General features: G+C 45.6%; 1 protein-coding gene across 3 annotated transcripts in view; it reads right to left on the reverse strand.

Annotated features, from left to right (window-relative positions):
* The window catches only part of LOC129859893 (serine/threonine-protein kinase 11-interacting protein-like), a 42870-nt gene that overhangs the window by 14637 nt on the left and 5738 nt on the right, over positions 1 to 22495 (reverse strand). For all 3 annotated transcript variants that reach the window (XM_055930115.1, XM_055930112.1, XM_055930114.1), the window contains exons 13-22: positions 22113 to 22194; positions 21448 to 21918; positions 21034 to 21257; positions 20675 to 20785; positions 19391 to 19598; positions 12427 to 12611; positions 8455 to 8770; positions 6612 to 6721; positions 5838 to 5935; positions 4777 to 4955 (exon numbers count right to left, since the gene is read on the reverse strand). In XM_055930115.1, coding sequence (XP_055786090.1) covers positions 4777 to 4955; positions 5838 to 5935; positions 6612 to 6721; positions 8455 to 8770; positions 12427 to 12611; positions 19391 to 19598; positions 20675 to 20785; positions 21034 to 21257; positions 21448 to 21918; positions 22113 to 22194 — 1984 coding nt within the window. The remainder of the gene's footprint in view (positions 1 to 4776; positions 4956 to 5837; positions 5936 to 6611; positions 6722 to 8454; positions 8771 to 12426; positions 12612 to 19390; positions 19599 to 20674; positions 20786 to 21033; positions 21258 to 21447; positions 21919 to 22112; positions 22195 to 22495) is intronic.

The following is a 22495-nucleotide window of genomic DNA, read 5'->3' on the forward strand; positions in this document are numbered from 1 at the left end:
CATCACAATACATCTAGTGGTCCTTTAAGGTCCTTCAGATTTGACAGGTGTCTAATAATCACTGGCCGTCTGTGTGGCCTTGTCACATGTAAAATATATCAACTCATTTAACAAGATGATTTTCACTAAAATAATTGAATGACAAAGCTGAAAACATTATCTTAAATATAACCATAAACTTAGTGAATAGCATTGTTTAATATGAGGATTTCAGCATGAAATATATTTTTTATATTATTTGACATATTTTACACACTTATTTGACTATGTATTTGTTGCCAACGTCTCAGCGTCAAACTGGTGGCAGCTGTGAAAAAAGTCAATAGTTGGAAGAGTTGTAGAGTTACCTGAAAATAATGGCATAGTTGATTAGATGCTTTTTTCATTAATTAGGCTATTTTCTCTTGAACCATATAGTCTATCTACTAGAAAGTATTTTTTTATATATATATATATAAAAAATGAATACTATGTATGATTTAAAAAAAAACATTTATTCAAGTATAAATTACCAAGGTTATGATAGATTGCCATAGATTCTGTTAAATTAACAAAATGACTGAAGATTCCGGTAACTTTGGTAAGCTACCGGTAGCTTTGCAGCCCACGGGACAATAGACAGAGCTAATGTTAGACTATTACAGTCTGTGGTGGATTAGGACTAGAAAGAAGACAGGTCTATGATTTCAGATCTACAATTACATCTCCATGGAAGCAGGTGAAAAACACAGGTTGGAAAAGGTACAGGAGTACAATGTGCTAGGTCACACTCACAGCGACAAAATACTTCCCTGTGGGGTGGTAACAATAGGGGAACACAGAGCCACAGGCAAATGCCAAGGTTAAATATGTGGAATTGAAAGGGAAGTTGAGTTAAAAAGGGAGACACACTGAAAAGAGTGAAACAACAAATATGAAGAAAAACAGAGTAGGAACACCCGGCCCCTATCAATTTACAAGTTCAACATCAACAGGGACGAGAAATAAAGACATTGCGTGGCACCAGTGACCTATTCTGGCTCCCGATGCCTGTATAAGATTCAACCTCAATTCCTTTGCCATTGTTTCTTTCCCTTTCTTCCCGGAGGAAACTGATCTGCCACACTAACGTTGCAGACCAGGAGGAACATCTAAAGTGAAGCCTACGGGACGAAGCATGGTGCTGGATTAAAAGGACAACCATTAAAGGGACGATATTGTTGTCCCTCTTTGAGCTCCCCTTTAACCGCTTATCGTCTGGTGGGTTCTAGTGAACCAATAGAGACCACACACACACACCTCTATTCAGGACATTATTCAAAGTGAAGCAATGCAGAGATTTAGCCTCTAAACTCAATAACACTAAATTCCTTTTGGAGCAGAGGACAAGGTAAGGCTTGCAGGACAGGACAGGACAGGACAAGGTGGGACAGGACAGGACAAGGTGGGACAGGACAGGACAAGGTGGGACAGGACAGGACAAGGTAGGACAGGACAAGGTGGGACAGGACAGGACAAGGTGGGACAGGACAGGACAAGGTGGGACAGGACAGGACAAGGTGGGACAGGACAAGTTAGGGCTATTTTGTTTTATTATCCCAGAGAATAACATCTTGTGAGCAACACCTACTTCTGCCATCTTTAAGCTGCATGTGCGGGAGTCAAGAACGTCGCCCTTTCAGCCTTGTGCTTTCTCCTGACGGTGTACACTGAGTGTACAAAACATTAGGAACACCTGCTCTTTCTATGTCATAGACTGACCAGGTGAATCCAGGAGAAAGCTATAATCCCTTAATGATGTCACTTGTTAAATCCACACCAAATCAGTGTAGATGAAGGGGAGGAGACAGGTTAAAGAAGCCTTGAGACAGATTGTGTATGTGTGCAATTCAGAGGGTGAATGGGCAAGATAAAAGATTGAAGAGTCTTTGAACAGGGTATGGTAGTAAGTGCCTGGCGGACCGGTTTGAGTGTGTCAAGAACTGCAACGCTGCAGCCAACTTGACACAACTCTGGGAAGCATTGAAGTCAACATGGCCCAGCATCCCTGTGGAACGCTTTCGACACCTTGTAGAGTCCATGCCCCGATGAATTGAGGCTGTTCTGAGGGCAAAAAGGTGCAACTCAATATTAGGAAGGTGTTCCTAATGTTTTGTACACTCAGTGTATGTATGTGTTGTGTGATTTAGTGGACCACCGTCACCATGACGAGAGGATAAACAGGTATAGGGCTCGGTCGGCCATGGCGACAGGCCTGGCTGGCAGAGCCTAGAGCTGTAAAAGGAGAGCGGATCTGTGTCGGCGTCTGGGATCTGTCCTGGCGAATAACGTTACTCTCCCTCCTGCCGGTTCAATCACAGGACCCTCTCCACTGGGTTAACTACTTCCAACCTTCCCAAATACCCGTGCTTATTTTCACAAGGAATAGTTGGACCCTCAGCGTCCTTCTGGGCGAAACCGAACACTCTCGGCCCTGTCGGAGCAGCAGCCCACGGGGAAGGGAGAGCGCGGGAGTGGGAGCAGTACGGCCGGGATACGCCGAAACTGAATGGATTTCCAAGGAAAACAGGGCAGAGTTTAGCCCAGGTCTGAGACAGTGGGAAGTGACACTGTGTTGGTATTGCAAGGGTATCTGATAGGGTTAAACTTGAGATATGACATCTGCTTATATCATCCATCTCCTTACGAGAGAGGACACTGAGTTTACTATGCAGTTAAAGGGCCTCTTCACCCAAATTACAAATATCACTCAAGATGCTAATTGCTGTTGTTGATAAGTAAACAAATGATAAAATGTTGATTATGTTGCCTGGGATCCATAGATGAGGTCCGTTTGTAATTTGGGAGCACTACCCCTTAACTTGATAGTTAGTGAAGGAGACAGGAACAGTTTTCTGTTACCTTTCAGGAATGCAGTGTCTGGATCCAACCCACACAACCAAACCAAAACACTCCTTCCATGACCATTTACGAGCATCACAAACCTCACCAAACTACTTACCAGACAGACCACATATTTTTACCCACTGTAGGTCTGTATGGGGCAATAAGGGCATTTAAATTAGCAAAAAGCCGAGTCATTGTTCAGACAAGTCTTTGATTGACATGGTGACCTGTACTGATTCCACCGGAATATCAAGTTAAGACTTATCCAGCCTTCTTCCTCATTTCAATAAAACATTTTCAAACCCAGTGAGCAGATCTGTCCCTATTAGCTTCTTCTCCTTGGGGTAGTAAAACCACATCCTCGTTTCCCCACAGTCCCAGACCCTTTCCTTCTCCATGTTTGTAGCCCTCACCACCGACCAAGCCAGGCGTGACCACATCTGTTCTGGGAATGCCAGCCCAGTCTGAAAACTGCTTTTGTTATAGGAAAGGCATCCTTTTGTTCTTTCCCTGAGACAAATATTGTAATAGCTGTTATGGGGGCAATATCAGAGCTCTGGACTGAGTTTTCAGGCACATAATAAATAGTTCCAGTTTCCTCAAGGGGAGGAAGAGCGGGGCAGACTAGGAGTGAAGGCCGGAGAGAAAGGATGGTGTCAAAGCCTCATACCAACGAGTGGAGCACTGAGAAGGCACCTAGTTATTTATCCCCCCCTCTCTTTCCCTCTGCCAACTGGACAGGACCAGCCATGTTGTCTGTCTGTAGCACATACCTCAGAACCAGGCTCAACTCTCCTGTTCCTCCTCCTTCCTCAGGAACACAAAAAGAACAGAGGATATTTTAAGACGTATAGGAGATGATCCAGCTGGCAGGCTATAGCAGAGCCCTGTGACAGCCTCTCTCTATGGGGCCGTTCAGCTTTGCAATACAGAGTCCAAGCCCAGAATTGGACTGGCCTAGCCGGCTATGTGGTCCCAGTGACTGAAAAGCTGGATCCGTTCTCAGTCGTTGAGAGGAAGGAGAAAAATCATCTTTGACGAATCCAGACAAGGACATAACCTCAGAAACAATTATTCCAACAGGCCTCACAGTACAAGAAAAAGACCACCTCTAGGCAACCTAGATCATAGACTAGGAAGAGAAGAAGAGAACTCTAATGAACTCTTATGCTCTAGGATGTACAATGGATCTACACAACATAGACTCACTTTGACAATATGACCCCTTTTGAGGCCAGAAATGAATCTTTGATTCTGGACGCTCACTTTTAGAGGTAGAGGGAATTCCGAATAAGAATCTGAGTACATCTGGACCGTACCATCACTTTCAGAGGCAGAGGGAATTCCAAATAAGAATCTGAGGACATCTGGACCGTACCAGATTACCTTAAGAGTTGATCTGGAAAACAGTCAAATAATGACTGGATCTGAGTGATTATTGATACGACTGAATGAAAACATGGAGTCCCCACAGATAAGACAGCACAGACTCAGGTCCACAGAGCCTTAGCTGAAGACCGTTTGGCCATGGTGCTTCCCCTTGCTACCAAAGGGACTCCATTAAAAGAGTGCTCTAGTGAAGTTGTGAGGAGAAGTTGAGAGAATCAGAGAGTGTTTATCTAATAAAACTCAGCTTTCCTCTCTCTCTGCTTCTGGTCTTGCCTTGCTGACAGGCTAGGCAGGGTGTAGTCACTGTGAGCAGAGGAGCATGTGATTAACATACTGAGAGGGACGAAAGAGAGAGCGGGACAGAGAGAGAGAGAGCAAGAGGGACATATTGTCCTAAGAACGAGTACGCTCCACTCTACTATCCCCAGGGGGAAGGCCCTTAATTCATGAGATACAGATGCATGCAACACATGTGCAGTGTGTGTGTGTGTGTGTGTGTGTGTGTGTGTGGCTGCGTCTTGCCTGTGAAGAGGCTGAAGAAGCGTTTGCAACGCACGCTGTCCCGTACTAGCAGGGTGTAGGCCACAGGCCCGTCCTCAAACTCCATGTGGATACTCTGGGAGCCCAGTCCAACCTCCAGGTAACTCAGCTCTGTGATTCCACGGCTGTCCCTCTTCTGCAGCCAATCACAAGGCTGCCCTCTGCAAGGAAAAGAACAATGAAGACGGGAAAGTGTGAAAGAAATATTATTATTATTTTACTTGCATGTATCCCGCCTATTAACTTTGTTTCCTTGAGTCTACTCACGTAAACTTTTTGAGGTGTATATGTTTTTGTTTGAGCATTGTTTGTTTCTGCAATTTGTCAGACAGCCACAGACAACAAGTTCACAGATTGCACCTTTAAAAAGTAGCGAAAGGTCATCATAAGAATATCACACTGTTGCGCAACCAAACTTGGCCGTTACACAACTTCCAGGGCGTGCTAAGGATAGCGGGGGTGTGGCCTTCTGGGGCCAGAATCCCAGAAACTTTATAGGGACCGTCGCTGCATGAGACTCAGGCCTGTCCAACACCGTAATACTCACACTCCTGGGAGGAAGCGGAGGCAAGCCAACATGCTTTTGATGAGGACAAAAAAAAGCCATTGATACAGGGCTTACAAAGTCATTGATATAGTGTTCGCACTATATCAGAGGGAACGTGGAACCACTGATATAGGACATGGGAGAAGTGGCTGGGGAGATGTGTAGGGCCACCACAAAGACCAGGGCTGTAATGGGTTTGAAGATGTGGCCCAGAAAGTCTGTTAGTATTGGGATGTGGTGGGTTACATAAAGCTGTGGTGATCCTATAGTGGTGGTCTGCTCCCTACCACACCTGTTGCTGCTGTCCCCATAAATGTCATATGTAGCTTTATAGAAGAAACTGTAGTCTACAGACCAAATGCCTCTACAGACAATACCTTCATGACAGGCACAACCATTTCTGTGATCACAGAATGGGTACTTGAAAGTTTATTTTTTATTCCAGCCTTCTCTTGTGTGATGCTCTTCAGTGTGACAGGTCAGGTGGTTAACTTACTCCATGTCGGATGTCACTTCCAGGAAGTAGATGCGTTGGTCAGACACCACCAGGAACGAGGGGAACTCCACCGGATCACCAAACTTCACGGTCGACACCTACAACAAAGATAAGATGTACACACGTTCAAGATTCCACAACACTTAACTGCTGCAAATAACTTTCCCTGAGGAAAATGATGGCTGCAATCAGAGCTCTTCTTAAACAGACTGTATAAGAACAGATCAGTTCCTGTTTAAAAAACACCTAAAGAGTAAGGTCTAGCAACAAAGTCACATCAATCTTCATTGAATACTGTGTAGGCCCAAAAATAAAACAGTTGAGCTGTTGAAAGAGAAAGAGAGCCAGAGGGGAGAGAAGCACGTGTGACAAGATAAATAAACATCAGATGAATGAGCATTTTATGAGCTGGATCTCCTGTCTCCTGCTGGGGTTGCTTGGGTCCTCTTGGCTCCCTCTCCTCGTCCAGGTGTCCTGAGCAGTAAACCAATACCCCTCCGCTCCACAGGGCTCCCAGCATGCATTACACATGGAGGAGCTCATCCAAGGCCATGGTGTGGTGGCTGGGGGTGGCGATGAAGAGAGGGGGGGGGGTGCAGGACAGTGAGAGAACAGCTGGGGGCACAAAAGCAGCCAGGAGCAGATCACAAGAGCTGGAGTCGACCGGTTTGGGCTGGGTTAGCAGTTCATGGAACTTCTGAGGAGAAATGCTGTGACCGGATTCAGCCACGTCACTGAACTGTTAACCGTTGTCAGAACATTGGTTCTGCTAACCTTGAGAAAGGAGTGGAGCTCCTCTTCCTCTTCAAACACTTCCATATCCAGGAAGAGCTTCAGCCGATGGTCCACCGCCTCATAGTCCTCTGAGAGAAGGTCCAACTGGCCTACAGACACACAGGTCAGAATAGTGTTAGGGTAACATTTATAACCAACACACACAGGGACAACAGTTAGCTTAACATAATCAACACACAGACAGCAGTTAGGTTAGCATAACCAACACACACAGGGACAACTGTTAGCTTAGCATAACCAACACACAGGGACAGCAATTAGCTAAGCATAACCGACACAAAAGGAAAAGCAATTAGCTTCGCATAACCAAAACAGACACACAGTACTAGTTTACAAACAGTACAGTTAGTATGCAACAGCTAACAGACCCAATAACATTTTGGCTATGTAGTCTCCCTACTTCCCCTTTTAAACAAATACATTTTCCAATTATTACCTTGGCAGATCACACTAAAAACTGATAAAAGGGATGGGTGTCTCATTATTGAACATATAGATTTAAGCCTCCCTCCCACTAAATCTAAACTGTCTCTAAACTGTAGTTTATGGAGCATTATGCTGTCGCTGTGTAGTAAATCTAACTTGGAATAGGGCTGCTGGTCCATTTAGTGAAAGGTGACACACATCAACCCCAGAGACAATAGATAGTAACTGCCAGGAAACTGGCCTATTGACTATGTGGCTATCATTCACTAGGCCTGTCTGAATCTGGTCCAATGCTACATATATCACTGAGTGGAAGTGTCTATAGCTAAAGCAAGAGTATTCAAATGTTGCTTTTACACTTGAGTCGTTCCGCTCTGTTCATCTCAACGTATGCGTCTAACATTCCATTCTTGATGTGCGATATTCAGATCAACGTGTCCCAAATACATGGAAATCAGATCAGAGTTGTTTTTCATCTATATGTAGTAAACTGGTGTTAGACTAAAGGACTTGTTCAACAAAAGAGATGTGTCTTCATCCTCTCAGAAGTTGTCTCAAATTAGCGTCAGCTCAGCGGCTGATGAAGTGCTTTAGGATGGGTCTCTGCAGTGGTGTGTGGTTTTTAAACAAGAAGGATTCCATGTAGTCAGTCATTCAGCATCTCTGGCTGCTACAGTATATCACAGAGAAAAATATAAAGGTCTATTATACTGTGTATATACAGCATTTATACCCCCTCTAAGATCCCTCTTTCTCCGGCTCTCCATTCCATTGTCTTCTCTGGAGGCAAAAGCATTCCTTCCTCTCCCATCAGTTCTAATAGTAACGGTCTTACTAAACCATATGAGACCTTACTGTAAGACTCACAGACAGAGACCCAAGGGGCCAGGCTGGGAGACTGTCACCAACGTCAGATAACCTCCTGTGGATTGTTGTGTTATACTCGTTCTCCTATCACTAGGGCCCTGTGTTTTGGACTATCATCTCACATGACCTGGATTTGAACCTTTATTTTAAGCCTTTTCCAGAAATGTGACTTATACCAAAAATGAAAGCAATTGTCTGAGGATGGTGCTGGACCGACTAACATAAAAATAAAATTTAAAAAAGGGGTCCATTTGAAAAATAATCTTTAAATAAAAGGTTCAAATCCAGGTCTTGTCATCACTTCTATTTAAGGATCATATCCATTTTATGACTTCATCTGATGGCTGATAAAAACCAAAGGACCAAATCAAACAATGTTATTTTGTTCATTCCTTTCCCTATCACAATACACAGATGTTATAGCTTAGCAATAACATTGGTTATTACAGAAGTGGTCAAAAGTATATATTATGACTACAAAATTATGTCTATACAAAGGAAGCAGGACCCAACTTTCTCCAGGACCCACCTGGACTGGCTTGTTCTGCATGCTGATACTGGGGTCCAGGTGTGGTAGCACTAACGGCATAGCTGTAGCCTCCTGCTATAGTTCCTTTACTCTGGCCCTCTGTACTGTAGAAGCTGGCAGGTTGGGACAGGCTCCGGTCACAGCTCTGGTCCTCCCAGGTCTCCCCCAAGGAGAAGGAGCTTCCCTTGGCTGAGAAGAAGGAGGTGGGGTCCTCCATGGAGGTGCTGGTCTGGATAGTGTCCTGGGTTGAGGCCTTCATAGCAGGGCTGCCGTAGGGGCTGGCCCTGGCAGAGGAAGGACCTTCCATGGTGGGGTCCTAAAAACAGAGGGAGAAGGAATATGGGAGATTTATTGACACTATGGCGGGGCCTGAAAGCTGATTGATTACCCTAGACCAAGTATTCCCAAACTGGGGTACGCGCAATGCCGTCAGGGGTACGCCAAATAAAAATGTGATTCTCATTTTAAAATACATTTTCAAACAGTCCATTTAGATTTTCCAATGGGGTTATACATTTGGGTGAGTAGCCTCGTTTCACTGTCAAAAAATTAAACGATCTCCTGTTCAGCGAGATAACACATTGTCAAATACAGGTAGCCTAGTCAAATAATTAACATCCAATCACATTAACTGTTACTCTCTCGCTGGAATTCCACTAACGGTCCGTATGTAGCCAAAACGTAGCTGCTGCTCATTCTGTTTGCTCGAAAATGGATAAATGGTTAAAAAAAGTAAGGCCCGCGTCCATAGAGGCTGCTACCAGCAGTACTACACCCGTCAACGACACAAGTTGTTCTGCTTCCACGAGCACATCCAATGCGAGCATCAGTAATTCTACATTTGTTGTTAGCCCAGCTAGCATGGACACTGACAGTTGTGAATCTGATGCAGCCGAAGAGCTAATGCCACCTTACCCGGGAAAGCACCGAACAACAGACAGGGACGTTGGACCATCAACGAGGGCCAAATATGATGAACTACATTGATTTGGGGTTCACTGTATATTGGGAGTAGTGCCTTTCCTCAGCCACAGTGTGTTATATGTGTAAATATACTATATCTCACAACTTGATGAAACCTTCACTCTTGCGCAGACATTTAGAAACAGAACATGCCTATTTGAAAAATAAGCCACAGGAGTTTGAGCGAGAATTAAGACATGTGAGTAGTAAAAGCAACAGATACCATTAATAAGAAGGGGCTAGAAGTGTCTTATATGGTGAGCTACCGAGTGGCTAGGACAGGCAAGCCCCATACTATTGTGGAGGACTTAATTCTTCCTGCTGCCGCGGGTATGGCTGGGACAATGCTGGGGGCAAGACCAAAAAAAACTATACAGACAATGCCTTCATAAACAACACTGTTTCACGGCGCATCAGTGATATGGCAGGAGATGCTTTGAAACAATTACTGCTTCGCATACAAGCCAGTGAATTCTATGCGTTACAGCTGGATGAACAGACGTGGCGGGCCTGGCACAGCTCCTGGTATATGTCCCGTTACGTTTGTGGGGGGTCAATTAAGGAAGACATCCTCTTCTGCAAACCACTGGAAACCAGGACAACAGGATAGGATACTTTTAAAGTACTGGACAGCTTTGTGACATCAAATGGACTTTGGTGGTCAAGATGTGATGGTATCTGTACTGATGGCGCAAAAGCCATGACAGAGATACATAGAGGAGTGGTAACGCACGTGCCAGCAGTTGCTTCCCAATGCTACTTGGATACACTGCAGCATCCACCGAGAGGCTCTTGCTGCCAAGGGAATGCCTGACAGCTTGAAAGACGTTTTGGACACTACAGTGAAAATGGTTACCTTTGTTACACTCTCGTGTATTTTCTGCATTATGCAATGATATGGGCAGCGACCATGTAACACTTTTACAACATAAAGAATTGTGCTGGTTATCAAGGGGCAAAGTATTGACACGTTTTCTTTTTATTAATTGAGAGACGAGCTTAAAGTTCTTTACTGACCATCATTTTCACTGGTGTGACCGCTTGCATGATGACGAGTTTCTCACAAGACTGGCCTATCTGGATGTTTTTTCTCGCATGAATGATCTGAATCTAGGATTACAGGGACTCTCCGCAACTATATTCAATGTGCGGGACAAAATTGTGGCTATGATTAAGACGTTGGAGCTCTTCTCTGTCTGCATTAACAAGGACAACACACAGGTCTTTCCATCATTGTATGAACTCAAGCTTACGGACAATGTCAAATGTGATATAGCGAAGCACCTAAGTGAGTTGGGTACGCAATTATGGAGGTACTTTCCCGAAACGGATGACACAAACAACTGGATTCATTATTCTTTTCATGCCCTGCCTCCAGTCCACTTACTGATATCTGAACAAGAAAGCCTCGTCAAAATTGCAACAAGCGTTTCTGTGAAAATGTAATTTAAATCAGAAGTTACTGCCAGATTTCTGGATTGGGCTGCGCTCAGAGTATCCTGCCTTGGCAAATCGCGCTGTTAAGACACTGATGCTCTTTGCAACCACATACCTATGTGAGAGTGGATTCTCAGCCCTCACAAACATGAAAACTAAATACAGGCATAGACTGTGTGTGGAAAATGATTTAAGACTGAGACTCTCTCCAATACAACCCAACATAGCAGAGTTATGTGCATCCTGTCAAGCACACCCTTCTCATTAACCTGTGGCGAGTTATTCACAATTTTCGATGAACAAATAAGGTTTTATGCAAGATGGCTAAATAAAGAGCTTTTTTATTATCATCATCCTGTGCTATAAGAGCTCTTTTCACTTCCCACGAGCCGGGTTGTGACAAAATCTCTCTCATTCTTATGTTTAATAAATGTATCGTATAGCAGGCTTACAATGATGGCAAGAAAAAACATATTTGAGAGTGCGCTGACCCTGGTGCTAGAGGGGGTACGCAGCTGACCCTGGTGCTAGAGGGGGTACGCAGCTGACCCTGGTGCTAGAGGGGGTACGCAGCTGACCCTGGTGCTAGAGGGGGTACGCAGCTGACCCTGGTGCTAGAGGGGGTACGCAGCTGACCCTGGTGCTAGAGGGGGTACGCAGCTGACCCTGGTGCTAGAGGGGGTACGCAGCTGACCCTGGTGCTAGAGGGGGTACGCAGCTGACCCTGGTGCTAGAGGGGGTACGCAGCTGAACCTGGTGCTAGAGGGGGTACGCAGCTGACCCTGGTGCTAGAGGGGGTACGCAGCTGACCCTGGTGCTAGAGGGGGTACGCAGCTGACCCTGGTGCTAGAGGGGGTACGCAGCTGACCCTGGTGCTAGAGGGGGTACGCAGCTGACCCTGGTGCTAGAGGGGGTACGCAGCTGACCCTGGTGCTAGAGGGGGTACGCAGCTGACCCTGGTGCTAGAGGGGGTACGCAGCTGACCCTGGTGCTAGAGGGGGTACGCAGCTGACCCTGGTGCTAGAGGGGGTACGCAGCTGACCCTGGTGCTAGAGGGGGTACGCAGCTGACCCTGGTGCTAGAGGGGGTACGCAGCTGACCCTGGTGCTAGAGGGGGTACGCAGCTGACCCTGGTGCTAGAGGGGGTACGCAGCTGACCCTGGTGCTAGAGGGGGTACGCAGCTGACCCTGGTGCTAGAGGGGGTACGCAGCTGACCCTGGTGCTAGAGGGGGTACGCAGCTGACCCTGGTGCTAGAGGGGGTACGCAGCTGACCCTGGTGCTAGAGGGGGTACGCAGCTGACCCTGGTGCTAGAGGGGGTACGCAGCTGACCCTGGTGCTAGAGGGGGTACGCAGCTGACCCTGGTGCTAGAGGGGGTACGCAGCTGACCCTGGTGCTAGAGGGGGTACGCAGCTGACCCTGGTGCTAGAGGGGGTACGCAGCTGGAGGTTGAATGTTTGAAGGAGTACGGGACTATAAAAAGTTTGGGAACCACTGCCCTAGACTTTAAAAACATGTTCATCATACAACAACATATTTAAATAAATCGTAAAGACTATCAAATCTCAAACCTGGTTGCCAGGGTGACTGGGTAGAGGTGTATCTCTGTGGTTGAAGGTAAAGTGTCGGTCAGTCCCATCTTGGCATGGGGAACCATGGACGGGTGTATGGACGGGCGTACTGGTGGAGGGAGCTGATTGGTCAGCCAGCTGGACCACATGATCACTGCCACACTCAGGACAGATGACGGTACTTCCTGAAGACATGAATAAATTGACAAGTAACAGAAAATAAATACATTGTTTCAAAAAGGTGTTATTCTTCAGTGTGAATTCGTACGTATCGGTCCCGTGTGGCTCAGTTGGTAGAGCATGGCGCTTGCAACGCCAGGGTTGTGGGTTCATTCCCCACGGGGGGACCAGGATGAATATGTATGAACTTTCCAAATTGTAAGTCGCTCTGGATAAGAGCGTCAGCTAAATGACTTAAATGTAAATGTAAATGTATTGGTGTTGTAATGGTTGTATTTTTGTACACAAAAATACTTGTTTTAAAAAGGCAAAATTCTGTCCATAATCTGCTCTTTAAAAACAGAGTTAATGACTAGACACGTCAGCATTTCCTTGGTGTAGATGTCGTACTCAGCATATAAAGGGATATGACTAAACTACATTCCAACTAGAAGTAAACACTGTCGAAAGCCATTGAAATCTGTAGAACAAACTGTCCCTGAGCTCTGGGCATGTAAGAGCATGTAGTCATTTCAGGTCTGGGTTGTTGAGGACCAGGAGAGGAGGGCTAAGCTGATACCAAGGGCTTCAAGCTATCTGTCTCCGCTAATTATAGCGGTTAGTTAGTCCTCTGTGGGACCAGCAGTCAAGCGTTAAAAGACAAACAGGAATTAAAAGCTACATTTTGCGTGTTTGAGGGATTTGTTCTGGTAAATTAGTAATTTAGAAAGAGAGTTGATAGAAGAACCTCACAAGCACTTTCAAAGTTTTGACAGCCAATTGTTAAGGAAAAAAATGTGGTCGCTTGGACCATAGCGTCTGTTGCCATAGTAACCCCAAGAGGTTTTATAACGACTTGTCATCGGACCTCCGCCCACATCTGTGTGACGTCTATCAGGGCAGGAAGATAAGGTGATCCTGCACGCTGCCAGTAGAGCCCTGTCCTTAAGATCCGACCTGGAGATCTCTATCAGAGGAATGGAGATGACTGAACACGAGCAAAATAAAGGAAACACCAACAAAAAGTGTCTTAACAAGGCGTTGGGCCACCACGATGTGCAAAAACAGCTTCAATGCGCCTTGGCATAGAGTCTACAAGTGTCTGGAACTCTAATAGAGGGATGCGACACCATTCTTCCATGAGACATTCTATAATTTGGTGTTGTTGATGGTGGTAGAAAACGCTGTCTCAGACGCCGGTCCAGAATCTCCGATAAGTGTAGGGATGGGCGATATGGCCTAAAAATAATCTCAACATTTTCCAACTCATGGGCTGATTAACGATATATAGCTTGATTTTTTTATCTATATTCTCTAATTAAGATTTTTTGTACAATTAAAAAGGTCAAATACACTGCATCTCAAACAGTCAGTAATAATCTAATTAATTCAGTGTTAGTGAAATTATACCTATGCTAAATATAAGCCTTCCACAACCAAGACCCACCAATCATTTAATTATTTTATCAAAACCCACATTTTTTTTTGCAATAAATCACTGATTTGGTGTTCAAGTCTGTCTAGTAAGATGTCCTTTTTGTTAAAATGTTTACCAGAACTATGCATAACGCACATTCACTAATAATGACTAATAAACACAGGTCTCATACAGTGCCTTTGGAAAGTATTCCGACCCCTCGACTTTTTCCACATTGTTGGGGTTGTATTCTAAAACAGGTTGGAATAAAAAACAGAAATATTTATTAACATAAGTATTCAGACCATTTGCTATGAGACTCGAAATTTAGCTCAGATGCATCTTGTTTCTTTCCATTGATCATCATTGAGATGTTCCTACAACTTGATTGGAGTCCCACAGTTGACAGTGCATGTCAGAGCAAAAACCAAGCCATGAGGTCGAAGGAATTGTCCGTAGAGCTCCGAGACAGGATTGTGTTAAGGCACAGACCTGAGGAAGGGTACCAAAACATTTCTGTAGCATTGAAGGTCCCCAAGAACACAGTGGCCTCCATCATTCTTAAATGGAAGAAGTTTGGAACCACCAAGACTCTTCCTAGAGCTGAACACCCGCCCAAACTGAACAATCGGGGGAGAAGGACCTTGGTCAGGAAGTGACCAAGAACCCGATGGTCACTCTGACAGAGCTCCAGAGTTCCTCTGTGGAGATGGGAGAACCTTCCAGAAGGACAACCATCTCTGCAGCACTCCACCAATCAGACCTTTATGGTAGAGCGGCCAGATGGAAGCCCCTCAGTAAAAAAGGCACGACAGCCCATTTGGAGTTGGCCAAAAGACACTTAAAGGACTCTCAGACCATGAGAACAATATTCTCTGGTCTGATGAAACCAAGAGTGAACTTTTGGCCTGAATGCCAAGCGTCACATCTGGAGGAAACCTGGCACCATCCCTATGGTGAAGCATGGTGGTAGCAGCATCATGCTGTGGGGATGTTGTTCAGCGGCAGCGACTGGGAAACTAGCCAGGATTGAGGCAAAGATGAACGGAGCAAAAATACAGAGAGATCCTTGATGAAAACTTGCTCCAGAGCGTTCACAACCTCAGACTGGGGCGAAGGTTCACCTTCCAACAGGACAATGACCCTAAGCACACAGCCAAGACAACACAAGTGGCTTCAGGACAAGTCTCTGAATGGTGTGCCAAGCTTGTAGCGTCATACCGAAGAAGACACGATGCTGTAGTCGCTGCCAAAGGTGCTTCAACAAAGTACTGAGTAAAGGGTCTGAAGACTTAGAGTACCAGTCAAAAGTTGACACACCTACTCATTCAAGGATTTTTCTTTCAATTTTACTATTTTCTACATTGTAGAATAATAGTGAAGACATAAACTATGAAATAACATAAAATCATGTAGTAGCCAAAAAGTGTTAAATCGAAATATGTTTTACATTTAAGTTTCTTCAAAGTAGCCACCCATTGCCTTGATGACAGCTTTGCACACTCTTGGCATTCTCTCAACCAGCTTCATGAGGTAGTCACCTGGAATGCATTTCAATTAACAGGTGTGCCTTGATAAAAGTTAGTTTGTGGAATTTTTTTCCTTCTTAATGGTTTTGAGCCAATCAGTTGTGTTGTGAACAGGTAGGGGTGGTATACAGAAGATATCCCTATTTGGTAAAATACCAAGTCCATATTATGGCAAGAACAGCTCAAATAAGGAAAGAGAAATGACAGTCCATCATTACTTCAAGACATGAAGGTCAGTCACTGCGGAACATTTCAAGAATTTGAAAGTTTCTTCAAGTGCATTTGCAAAAACCATGAAGCGCTATGATGAAACTGGCTCTCATGAGGACCGCCACAGGAAAGACCCAGAGTTACCTCTGCTGCAGAGGATAAGTTCATTAGAGTTACCCGTCCCAGAAATAGCAGAAAATCAAATATTAAATATTTTGATTTGTTTAACACTTTTTTAGTTACTACATGATTCCATATGTGTCATTTCATAGTTATGATGTCTTCATTATTATTCTACAATGTAGAAAATAGTAAAAATAAAGAAAAACCCTTGAATGAGTAGGTGTGTCCAAACTATTGACCAGTACTGTATGTAAATGTCATGTTTTTTGTCTCTTCAATAAATTAGCAAACATTTCAAAAAAAAAAAACAGTTTTTGCTTTGTCATTATAGGGTATTGCGAGTAGATCGATGAGAAAATAAAAAAAACAATTCAATCAATTTTAGAATAAGGCTGTATGGAAAAAAAGTCAAGGATCTGAATACTTTCCAAAGGCACTGTAAACAATCTCTCAAGCACAAGCTCACATGCTTATGAGTAGCCAGCTAATCTTTATATTTCATGTCTAACCAACTTGGATCTAAACTCAGCAAAAAAATAGATGTTCTCTCACTGTCAACTGTGTTAATTTTCAGCAAACTTAACATGTGTAAATATTTGTTTGAACATAAGATTCAAGAACTGAGACAAACTGAACAAGTTCCACAGACATGTGACTAACAGAAATTGAATAATGTGTCCCTGAACAAAGGGGGGGGGGGGGGGGGGGGGCAAGATAAAAAGTAACAGTCAGTATCTGGTGTGGCCACCAGCTGCATTAAGTGCTGCAGTGCATCTCCTCCTCATGAACTTCACCAGATTTACCAGTTCTTGCTGTGAGATGTTACTCCACTCTTCCACCAAGGCACCTGCAAGTTCACAGACATTTCTGGGGGAGGAATGGCCCTAGCCCTCACTCTCCGATCCAACAGGTCCCAGACGTGCTCAACGGGATTGAGATCCGGGCTCTTCGCTGGCCATGGCAGAACACTGACATTCCTGTCTTGCAGTAAATCAGCCATACTGCTCATTCTGTGCGTGGTGGCATTGTCATGTCAGGATGAGCCTGCAGGAAGGGTACCATATGAGGGAGGAGGATGTCTTCCCTGTAATGCACAGCGTTGAGATTGCCTGCAATGACAACAAGCTCAGTCCGATGATGCTGTGACACACCGCCCCAGACCATGACGGACACTCCACCTCCAAAACGATCCCGCTCCAGAGTACAGGCCTCGGTGTAACGCTCATTCCTTCGACGATAAACGTGAATCCGACCATTACTCCTGGTGAGACAAAACCGCGACTCGTCAGTGAAGAGCACTTTTTTGCAGTCCTGTCTGGTCCAGCGACGGTGGGTTTGTGCCCATAGGCGACGTTGTTGCTGGTGATGTCTGGTGATGACCTGCCTTACAACAGGCCTCCAAGCCCTCAGTCCAGCCTCTCTCAGCCTATTGCGGACAGTCTGAGCACTGATGGAGGGATTGTGCGTTCCTGGTGTAACTCGGGCAGTTGTTGTTGCCATCCTGTACCTGTCCCGCAGGTGTGATATTCGGATGTACCGATCCTGTGCAGGTGTTGTTACACGTGGTCTGCCACTGCGAGGACGATCAGCTGTCCGCCATTTCTCCTTGTAGCGTTGTCTTAGGCGTCTCACAGTACGGACATGGCAATTTATTGCACGGGCCACATCTGCAGTCCTCATGCCTCCTTACAGCAAGCCTAAGGCACATTCACACAGATGAGCAGGGACCCTGGGCATCCCTCTTTAGGTGTTTTTCAGAGTCAGTAGAAAGTCCTCTTTAGTGTCCTAAGTTTTCATAACTGTGACCTTAATTTCCTACCGTCTGTAAGCTGTTTGTGTCTTAACGACCGTTCCACAGGTGCATGTTCATTAATTGTTTATGGTTTATTGAACAAGCATGAGAAGCAGTGTTTAAACCCTTTACAATGAAGGTCTGAGGTTATTTGGATTTTTACGAATTATCTTTGAAAGACAGGGTCCTGAAAAAGGGACGTTTCTTTTTTTGCTGAGTTTATTTGCTAGCCAACAAGGTAGAACAGTTGAATTGTTATAAAGCACCCTTCTGTCCATCTCCAACTGTTTGAACAGCATGCTAGCCTTTTCACTTTGTTCAGATGTTGAAATCAAGTGACCTATCTTCTTTCTCAGAATAAGAACGAGTTGCCAATTCCTTATGTAATTGGGCTTTATGCTTATTGCACATTTATAAAACAGACTAGACAGCATGTATAACAGTCTTTGAATGAAATGCTGCTAACGGAACGTGCCAAACTGAGCATTCATTTTCCAGAATCAATGTTCATCAATACTCTTGTTTTAATAGTGTCTGTTCTGCACGCAATGTGAAGAGTTGAGACAGGTTAACTTCTCTACTACAGTAAAATAATGTCTCAATGTGTTTTCGGTTTCCACATAACAGATTCTGTTGGACTAAGCCTCAAACGCAAATAACGAGTTGTAACCGCTTATCAGAGGAGGAAGTGATCTCTCATCTTTGTTGTTGTGAATGGCAGGGGGAGGGGCTTGGTGTGTGTAAACAGAGAGGAAGATGCAAAGCGAGAGGTTTCACTCTCGCCAAAATTGCGTTTCTATGGGCTTATTTTGGACTTAAGCTTGTCGCCTGCCTTCCCGAATTTTGGATAACGACTGAATTGTCGTTGAAAGATGCTTGTCTCCACCCTAACAGATCTCCAGGAAGGTGAACACAGCACAGAGGAGCGAAGGAGACAAGACCAAAAATACATGAGAACAGGCAGACATAAAACGCTCATAAAAACTCAAATAAAAACTTGATTCTTGCGATACAGGCATTTGGAATATCCTGCGAAAACATACATTTGAATTAATCAAATTCATTCAATATAAATCGTCCAGCCCTACGTACGTTTTCGATTGGGTTGAGATTTGGTGACAGACACACACCCACCCTTTAAACCCCCTGAGCTCCTTTGAGACACCTCTTTCAAAGTCACTCAGATATTTTCTTCTAGCCATGGTAACCAAATTTTTATTTTATTTTTTATTTATCCGTTATTTTACCAGGTAAGTTGACTGAGAACACATTCTCATTTGCAGCAACGACCTGGGGAATAGTTACAGGGGAGAGGAGTAATGTGGGCATGTGATGGTCTGTGTGTGGTGTGTGCATGTGATGGTCTGTGTGTGGTGTGAGAGTCTGTGTGATGGTCTGTGTGTGGGGTGGTCTGTGTGATGGTCTGTGTGTGGAGTGAGTGTGATGGTGTGTGGATGGTCTGTGTGTGTTGGTCTGTGTGTGTGATGGTCTGTGTTGGTGTGTATGTGTTGGTCTGTGTGTGTGATGGTCTGTGTGTGCGATGGTCTGTGTGTTGGTGTGTGTGATGGTCTGTGTGTTGGTCTGTGTGTGTGTGTGTGTGTGTGTGGCACAGAGGGAGAGAGAAAAAAAAAAAATGAAATACTGACATCGGTTTGGATATTGTAATATTTGAATAACTGTGCCGGTCCCGAGCATGCGTGCATGTGTGTTCCTGTACGAGTGTGTCTCTCTCACCCAATCCATCTTCTCTGCACTTATTCTTCCTCTCCTCTTCCAGTCCTGTCCATCCTCTCAATCTCCCTCCGTCCTGCTGCTCCTTCCCTCCACGCTGTGTGAACTCTGACCCACAGCGTAGACACTGCAGGCGGACACAGCTGGGGCGGCCCTCCATGACCCGCCGCTCATTCTCCTTCACCACCCGCGACAGTACCTCTGTCAGTGCCTAGCAACAACACAACACCCGCTGTATTTACAATCATGTATTTTCCAAGACATTCTTTGAAACTTTAATAACAGTCCTTGTATTTTCCGAAGGAACAGTTGTATGATGACTGGCTACCTCAAATGTGTATTGTACCCACATGCAAGTCCAAACAAGAAAACAGAACATTCCAATGGCTGCATACGTAAAACACACAAACAACAAGATAGATATCATTGGGCCTAACGAGCAAGGTCTGACCTGTAGGACTGATGGCAACATCCATGGAGTACTGACCACAGCTTTGTGAACGTTTTATAACGGTTTGGACTAATGACTACACCCCTGATCTTTCTCTTTGCTAATGATGTGTGTGATCAGTCCCCGGTCTGTTGCCAGTAGAACATCCTAACCCATTCGTTGATGATAGGCCCCGCTTTACTGAAGTTGCAAGCCAAGAAATTGTGAGACGCAGTATCTCGCAATAGAATGCTGTTTTTGATTGCAGATAGATAGGCCTAGTGCACGGTTCCGACTCCGGCTGACTGGTGGCCGACCTACAAATACTGTGCCCCTCTCCTCTCTCTCCGTCTGTCCCTCGCTATGAAAGATGCAAGTGTTTGTGTTCTCAGAAGTACGGCAACTTATCAGTCTCCTCCGTTCCAAGAATACTGAATCTTAGGAGTCAATCTTGAAACTCAGAAATGGGAGTCAACACCAGGAGTCGACGTGCAAGGAGTCGAGGTATCAATTCTATTGGAGTCGACACTCTCCAACACTACGTCATCATCGTTAACAGTTCGCAAAATGGCAGAGAAAGACAAGCGACAGCAGGGTAGTCCTGTATGGCAATACTTTCATAAGTTAAATGAGAAGGAAATGCAGACTTTGAGAGGTGGAGTTGAGGTACAGTAATGGTAGTACAGGTGCAATGCTTAACCATCTGAAAGGGACGTACCGTGAGACCCAAAGTGTTGCTAGCAGCAGAGTAGTTACATTGTGAATTCACGTGGAGTTTAAAATGAAAAATTGACTTTAAAAAATGTCTGTTTAACCGGTAATAACATTTTCCATTTGCCACATCCCTATTGCGTTACCTGCAGTGCCTCCTGGGGGTCATCATCCAGCATAACATAGCGTCTCCTCCTCCTCTCTCTGCTGACGTAACGGAAGTGAAGCTCTACCGCAGGAAGAGTTCGCTCCACCTCCTAGAGAGAGAACTATCTTTAGAACAAATACAAAACATACACTTCTTTCATCATTTCAGGCAACAACAAAAATAAAAATAAAAATCACCCCCCTCCCTCTCGGCATAATTCCCCTCCCCAACCATGCCTCCCTCCACCACCATCACTACTCACCTTTCCTCTCCTTCCATCCCTCCTCCTCCCCTTCCTTCCTTCCTTCCTTCTTCCCTCCCTCCCTCCCCCCCCCCCATTCCCCTCCTGCTCCTCACCCTCTCAGTCCAGGTGACCTGGGACATGGTGAACCTCCCCAGACTGTCCAACTCTAGCTGGGCCTGCAACTGACCCCTGCTCATGTCCACCTCCAGGACGTGTCTTGGCTTGACCCTGAGGAACACAGGACACTGGGCCCTGTTCTTCCTCCTCAGCCCCTCCTCCTCCTCCTCCTCTTCTGATGATGATAGTACTCCCACAAGCAGGGGGTGACACAGGTCAACTAGAGACAGATGAAAGAGAGGTCAAAGGTTGGCTCAGCGTTGCCCAATCAGTTCCTTTGGAACCCCCCAGTCTTTGCACATTTTGGTTGTATTCCCGCTCTAGCACAGCTGGTTGGACTAGTTAAGGGCTGGATGATAAGTTGTCTACTTCAATCAGGTGGGCTACTGCTAGTTCTGAAGTGCTCCTACCTCCCAAGTCCTCCTCCTCCTCTTCTCTGGTGTCCGTGGGTGTCGCCGGTGGCCCCTCTAACCCCTGACCCAGTCCCTCTGCCATAGTAGTCTCCAGGGTGGACTCTGTGTGCCCGAGGCTGTGGTCAGGCCACTGGAGGGTGGACTCTGTCTCCAGATCTGCATCCCAGTCTGAGGCCTCCTCCTTGGACTCAGACGAGAGCAGCGGTGGGGGTAGAACCTCCGGGACTTCCAGCTCTGGAGAAGGGGGCTTAAAGGTGGCGGGGCTTGCCTGGACGGGGCTGTTGTTGGTTGGGGAGGGGGTGGCACAGAGACTGTTGTTGAGGTGTGGAGGAGCTGGTCTGTCCGCCTTGTCTAGGGTGGCGATTGGCGCCCCCTCTAGGTGATGCTGGTAGCGCAGCCAATCCTCACCCAGTTGGTCCCTGAAACTGTCCATGCGTTCAATCTCCTTCTGGTGAGGGAGAACGATGTCTGAGGGGAGAGAGGTGGTTTTTATATATTACTATATGGACCCCCTAGCCCCCTTACCCCGTAGGTACCCCCTAGCCCCCTTACCCCGTAGGTACCCCCTAGCCCCCTTACCCCGTAGGATCTTCATCCAATCAGAGGGTTAGTTAAAGCTATTAACATGTATATATATATAGACATATATAGTAAAAGTTGACCTTGTATAGAGGACTGTGGTCTGGGTTCATAGTCGTAGTCACTGGGCTCTGAGATGCTAGCCCGTCTCACCCTCACCTTACTCTGAAACAACACACATGGATATATATATATTATACACACGACATTCCAGAAACATGTTCCTTCTCCTCTGCCTGTATTGATTTGTTCATTCCAAATGGACCTTACCCCGTAGACACCCCCTAGCCCCCTTACCCCGTAGACACCCCCTAGCCCCATAGGTACCCCCTAGCCCCCTTACCCCATAGACACCCCCTTGCCCCGTAGACACCCCCTAGCTCCCTTACCCCGTAGACACCCCCTAGCCCCGTAGGTACCCCCTAGCCCCCTTACCCCGTAGACACCCCCTAGCCCCATAGGTACC

Source organism: Salvelinus fontinalis, chromosome 7 (genome assembly GCF_029448725.1).
Source record: "Salvelinus fontinalis isolate EN_2023a chromosome 7, ASM2944872v1, whole genome shotgun sequence".
Taxonomy (NCBI): Eukaryota; Metazoa; Chordata; class Actinopteri; order Salmoniformes; family Salmonidae; genus Salvelinus; species Salvelinus fontinalis.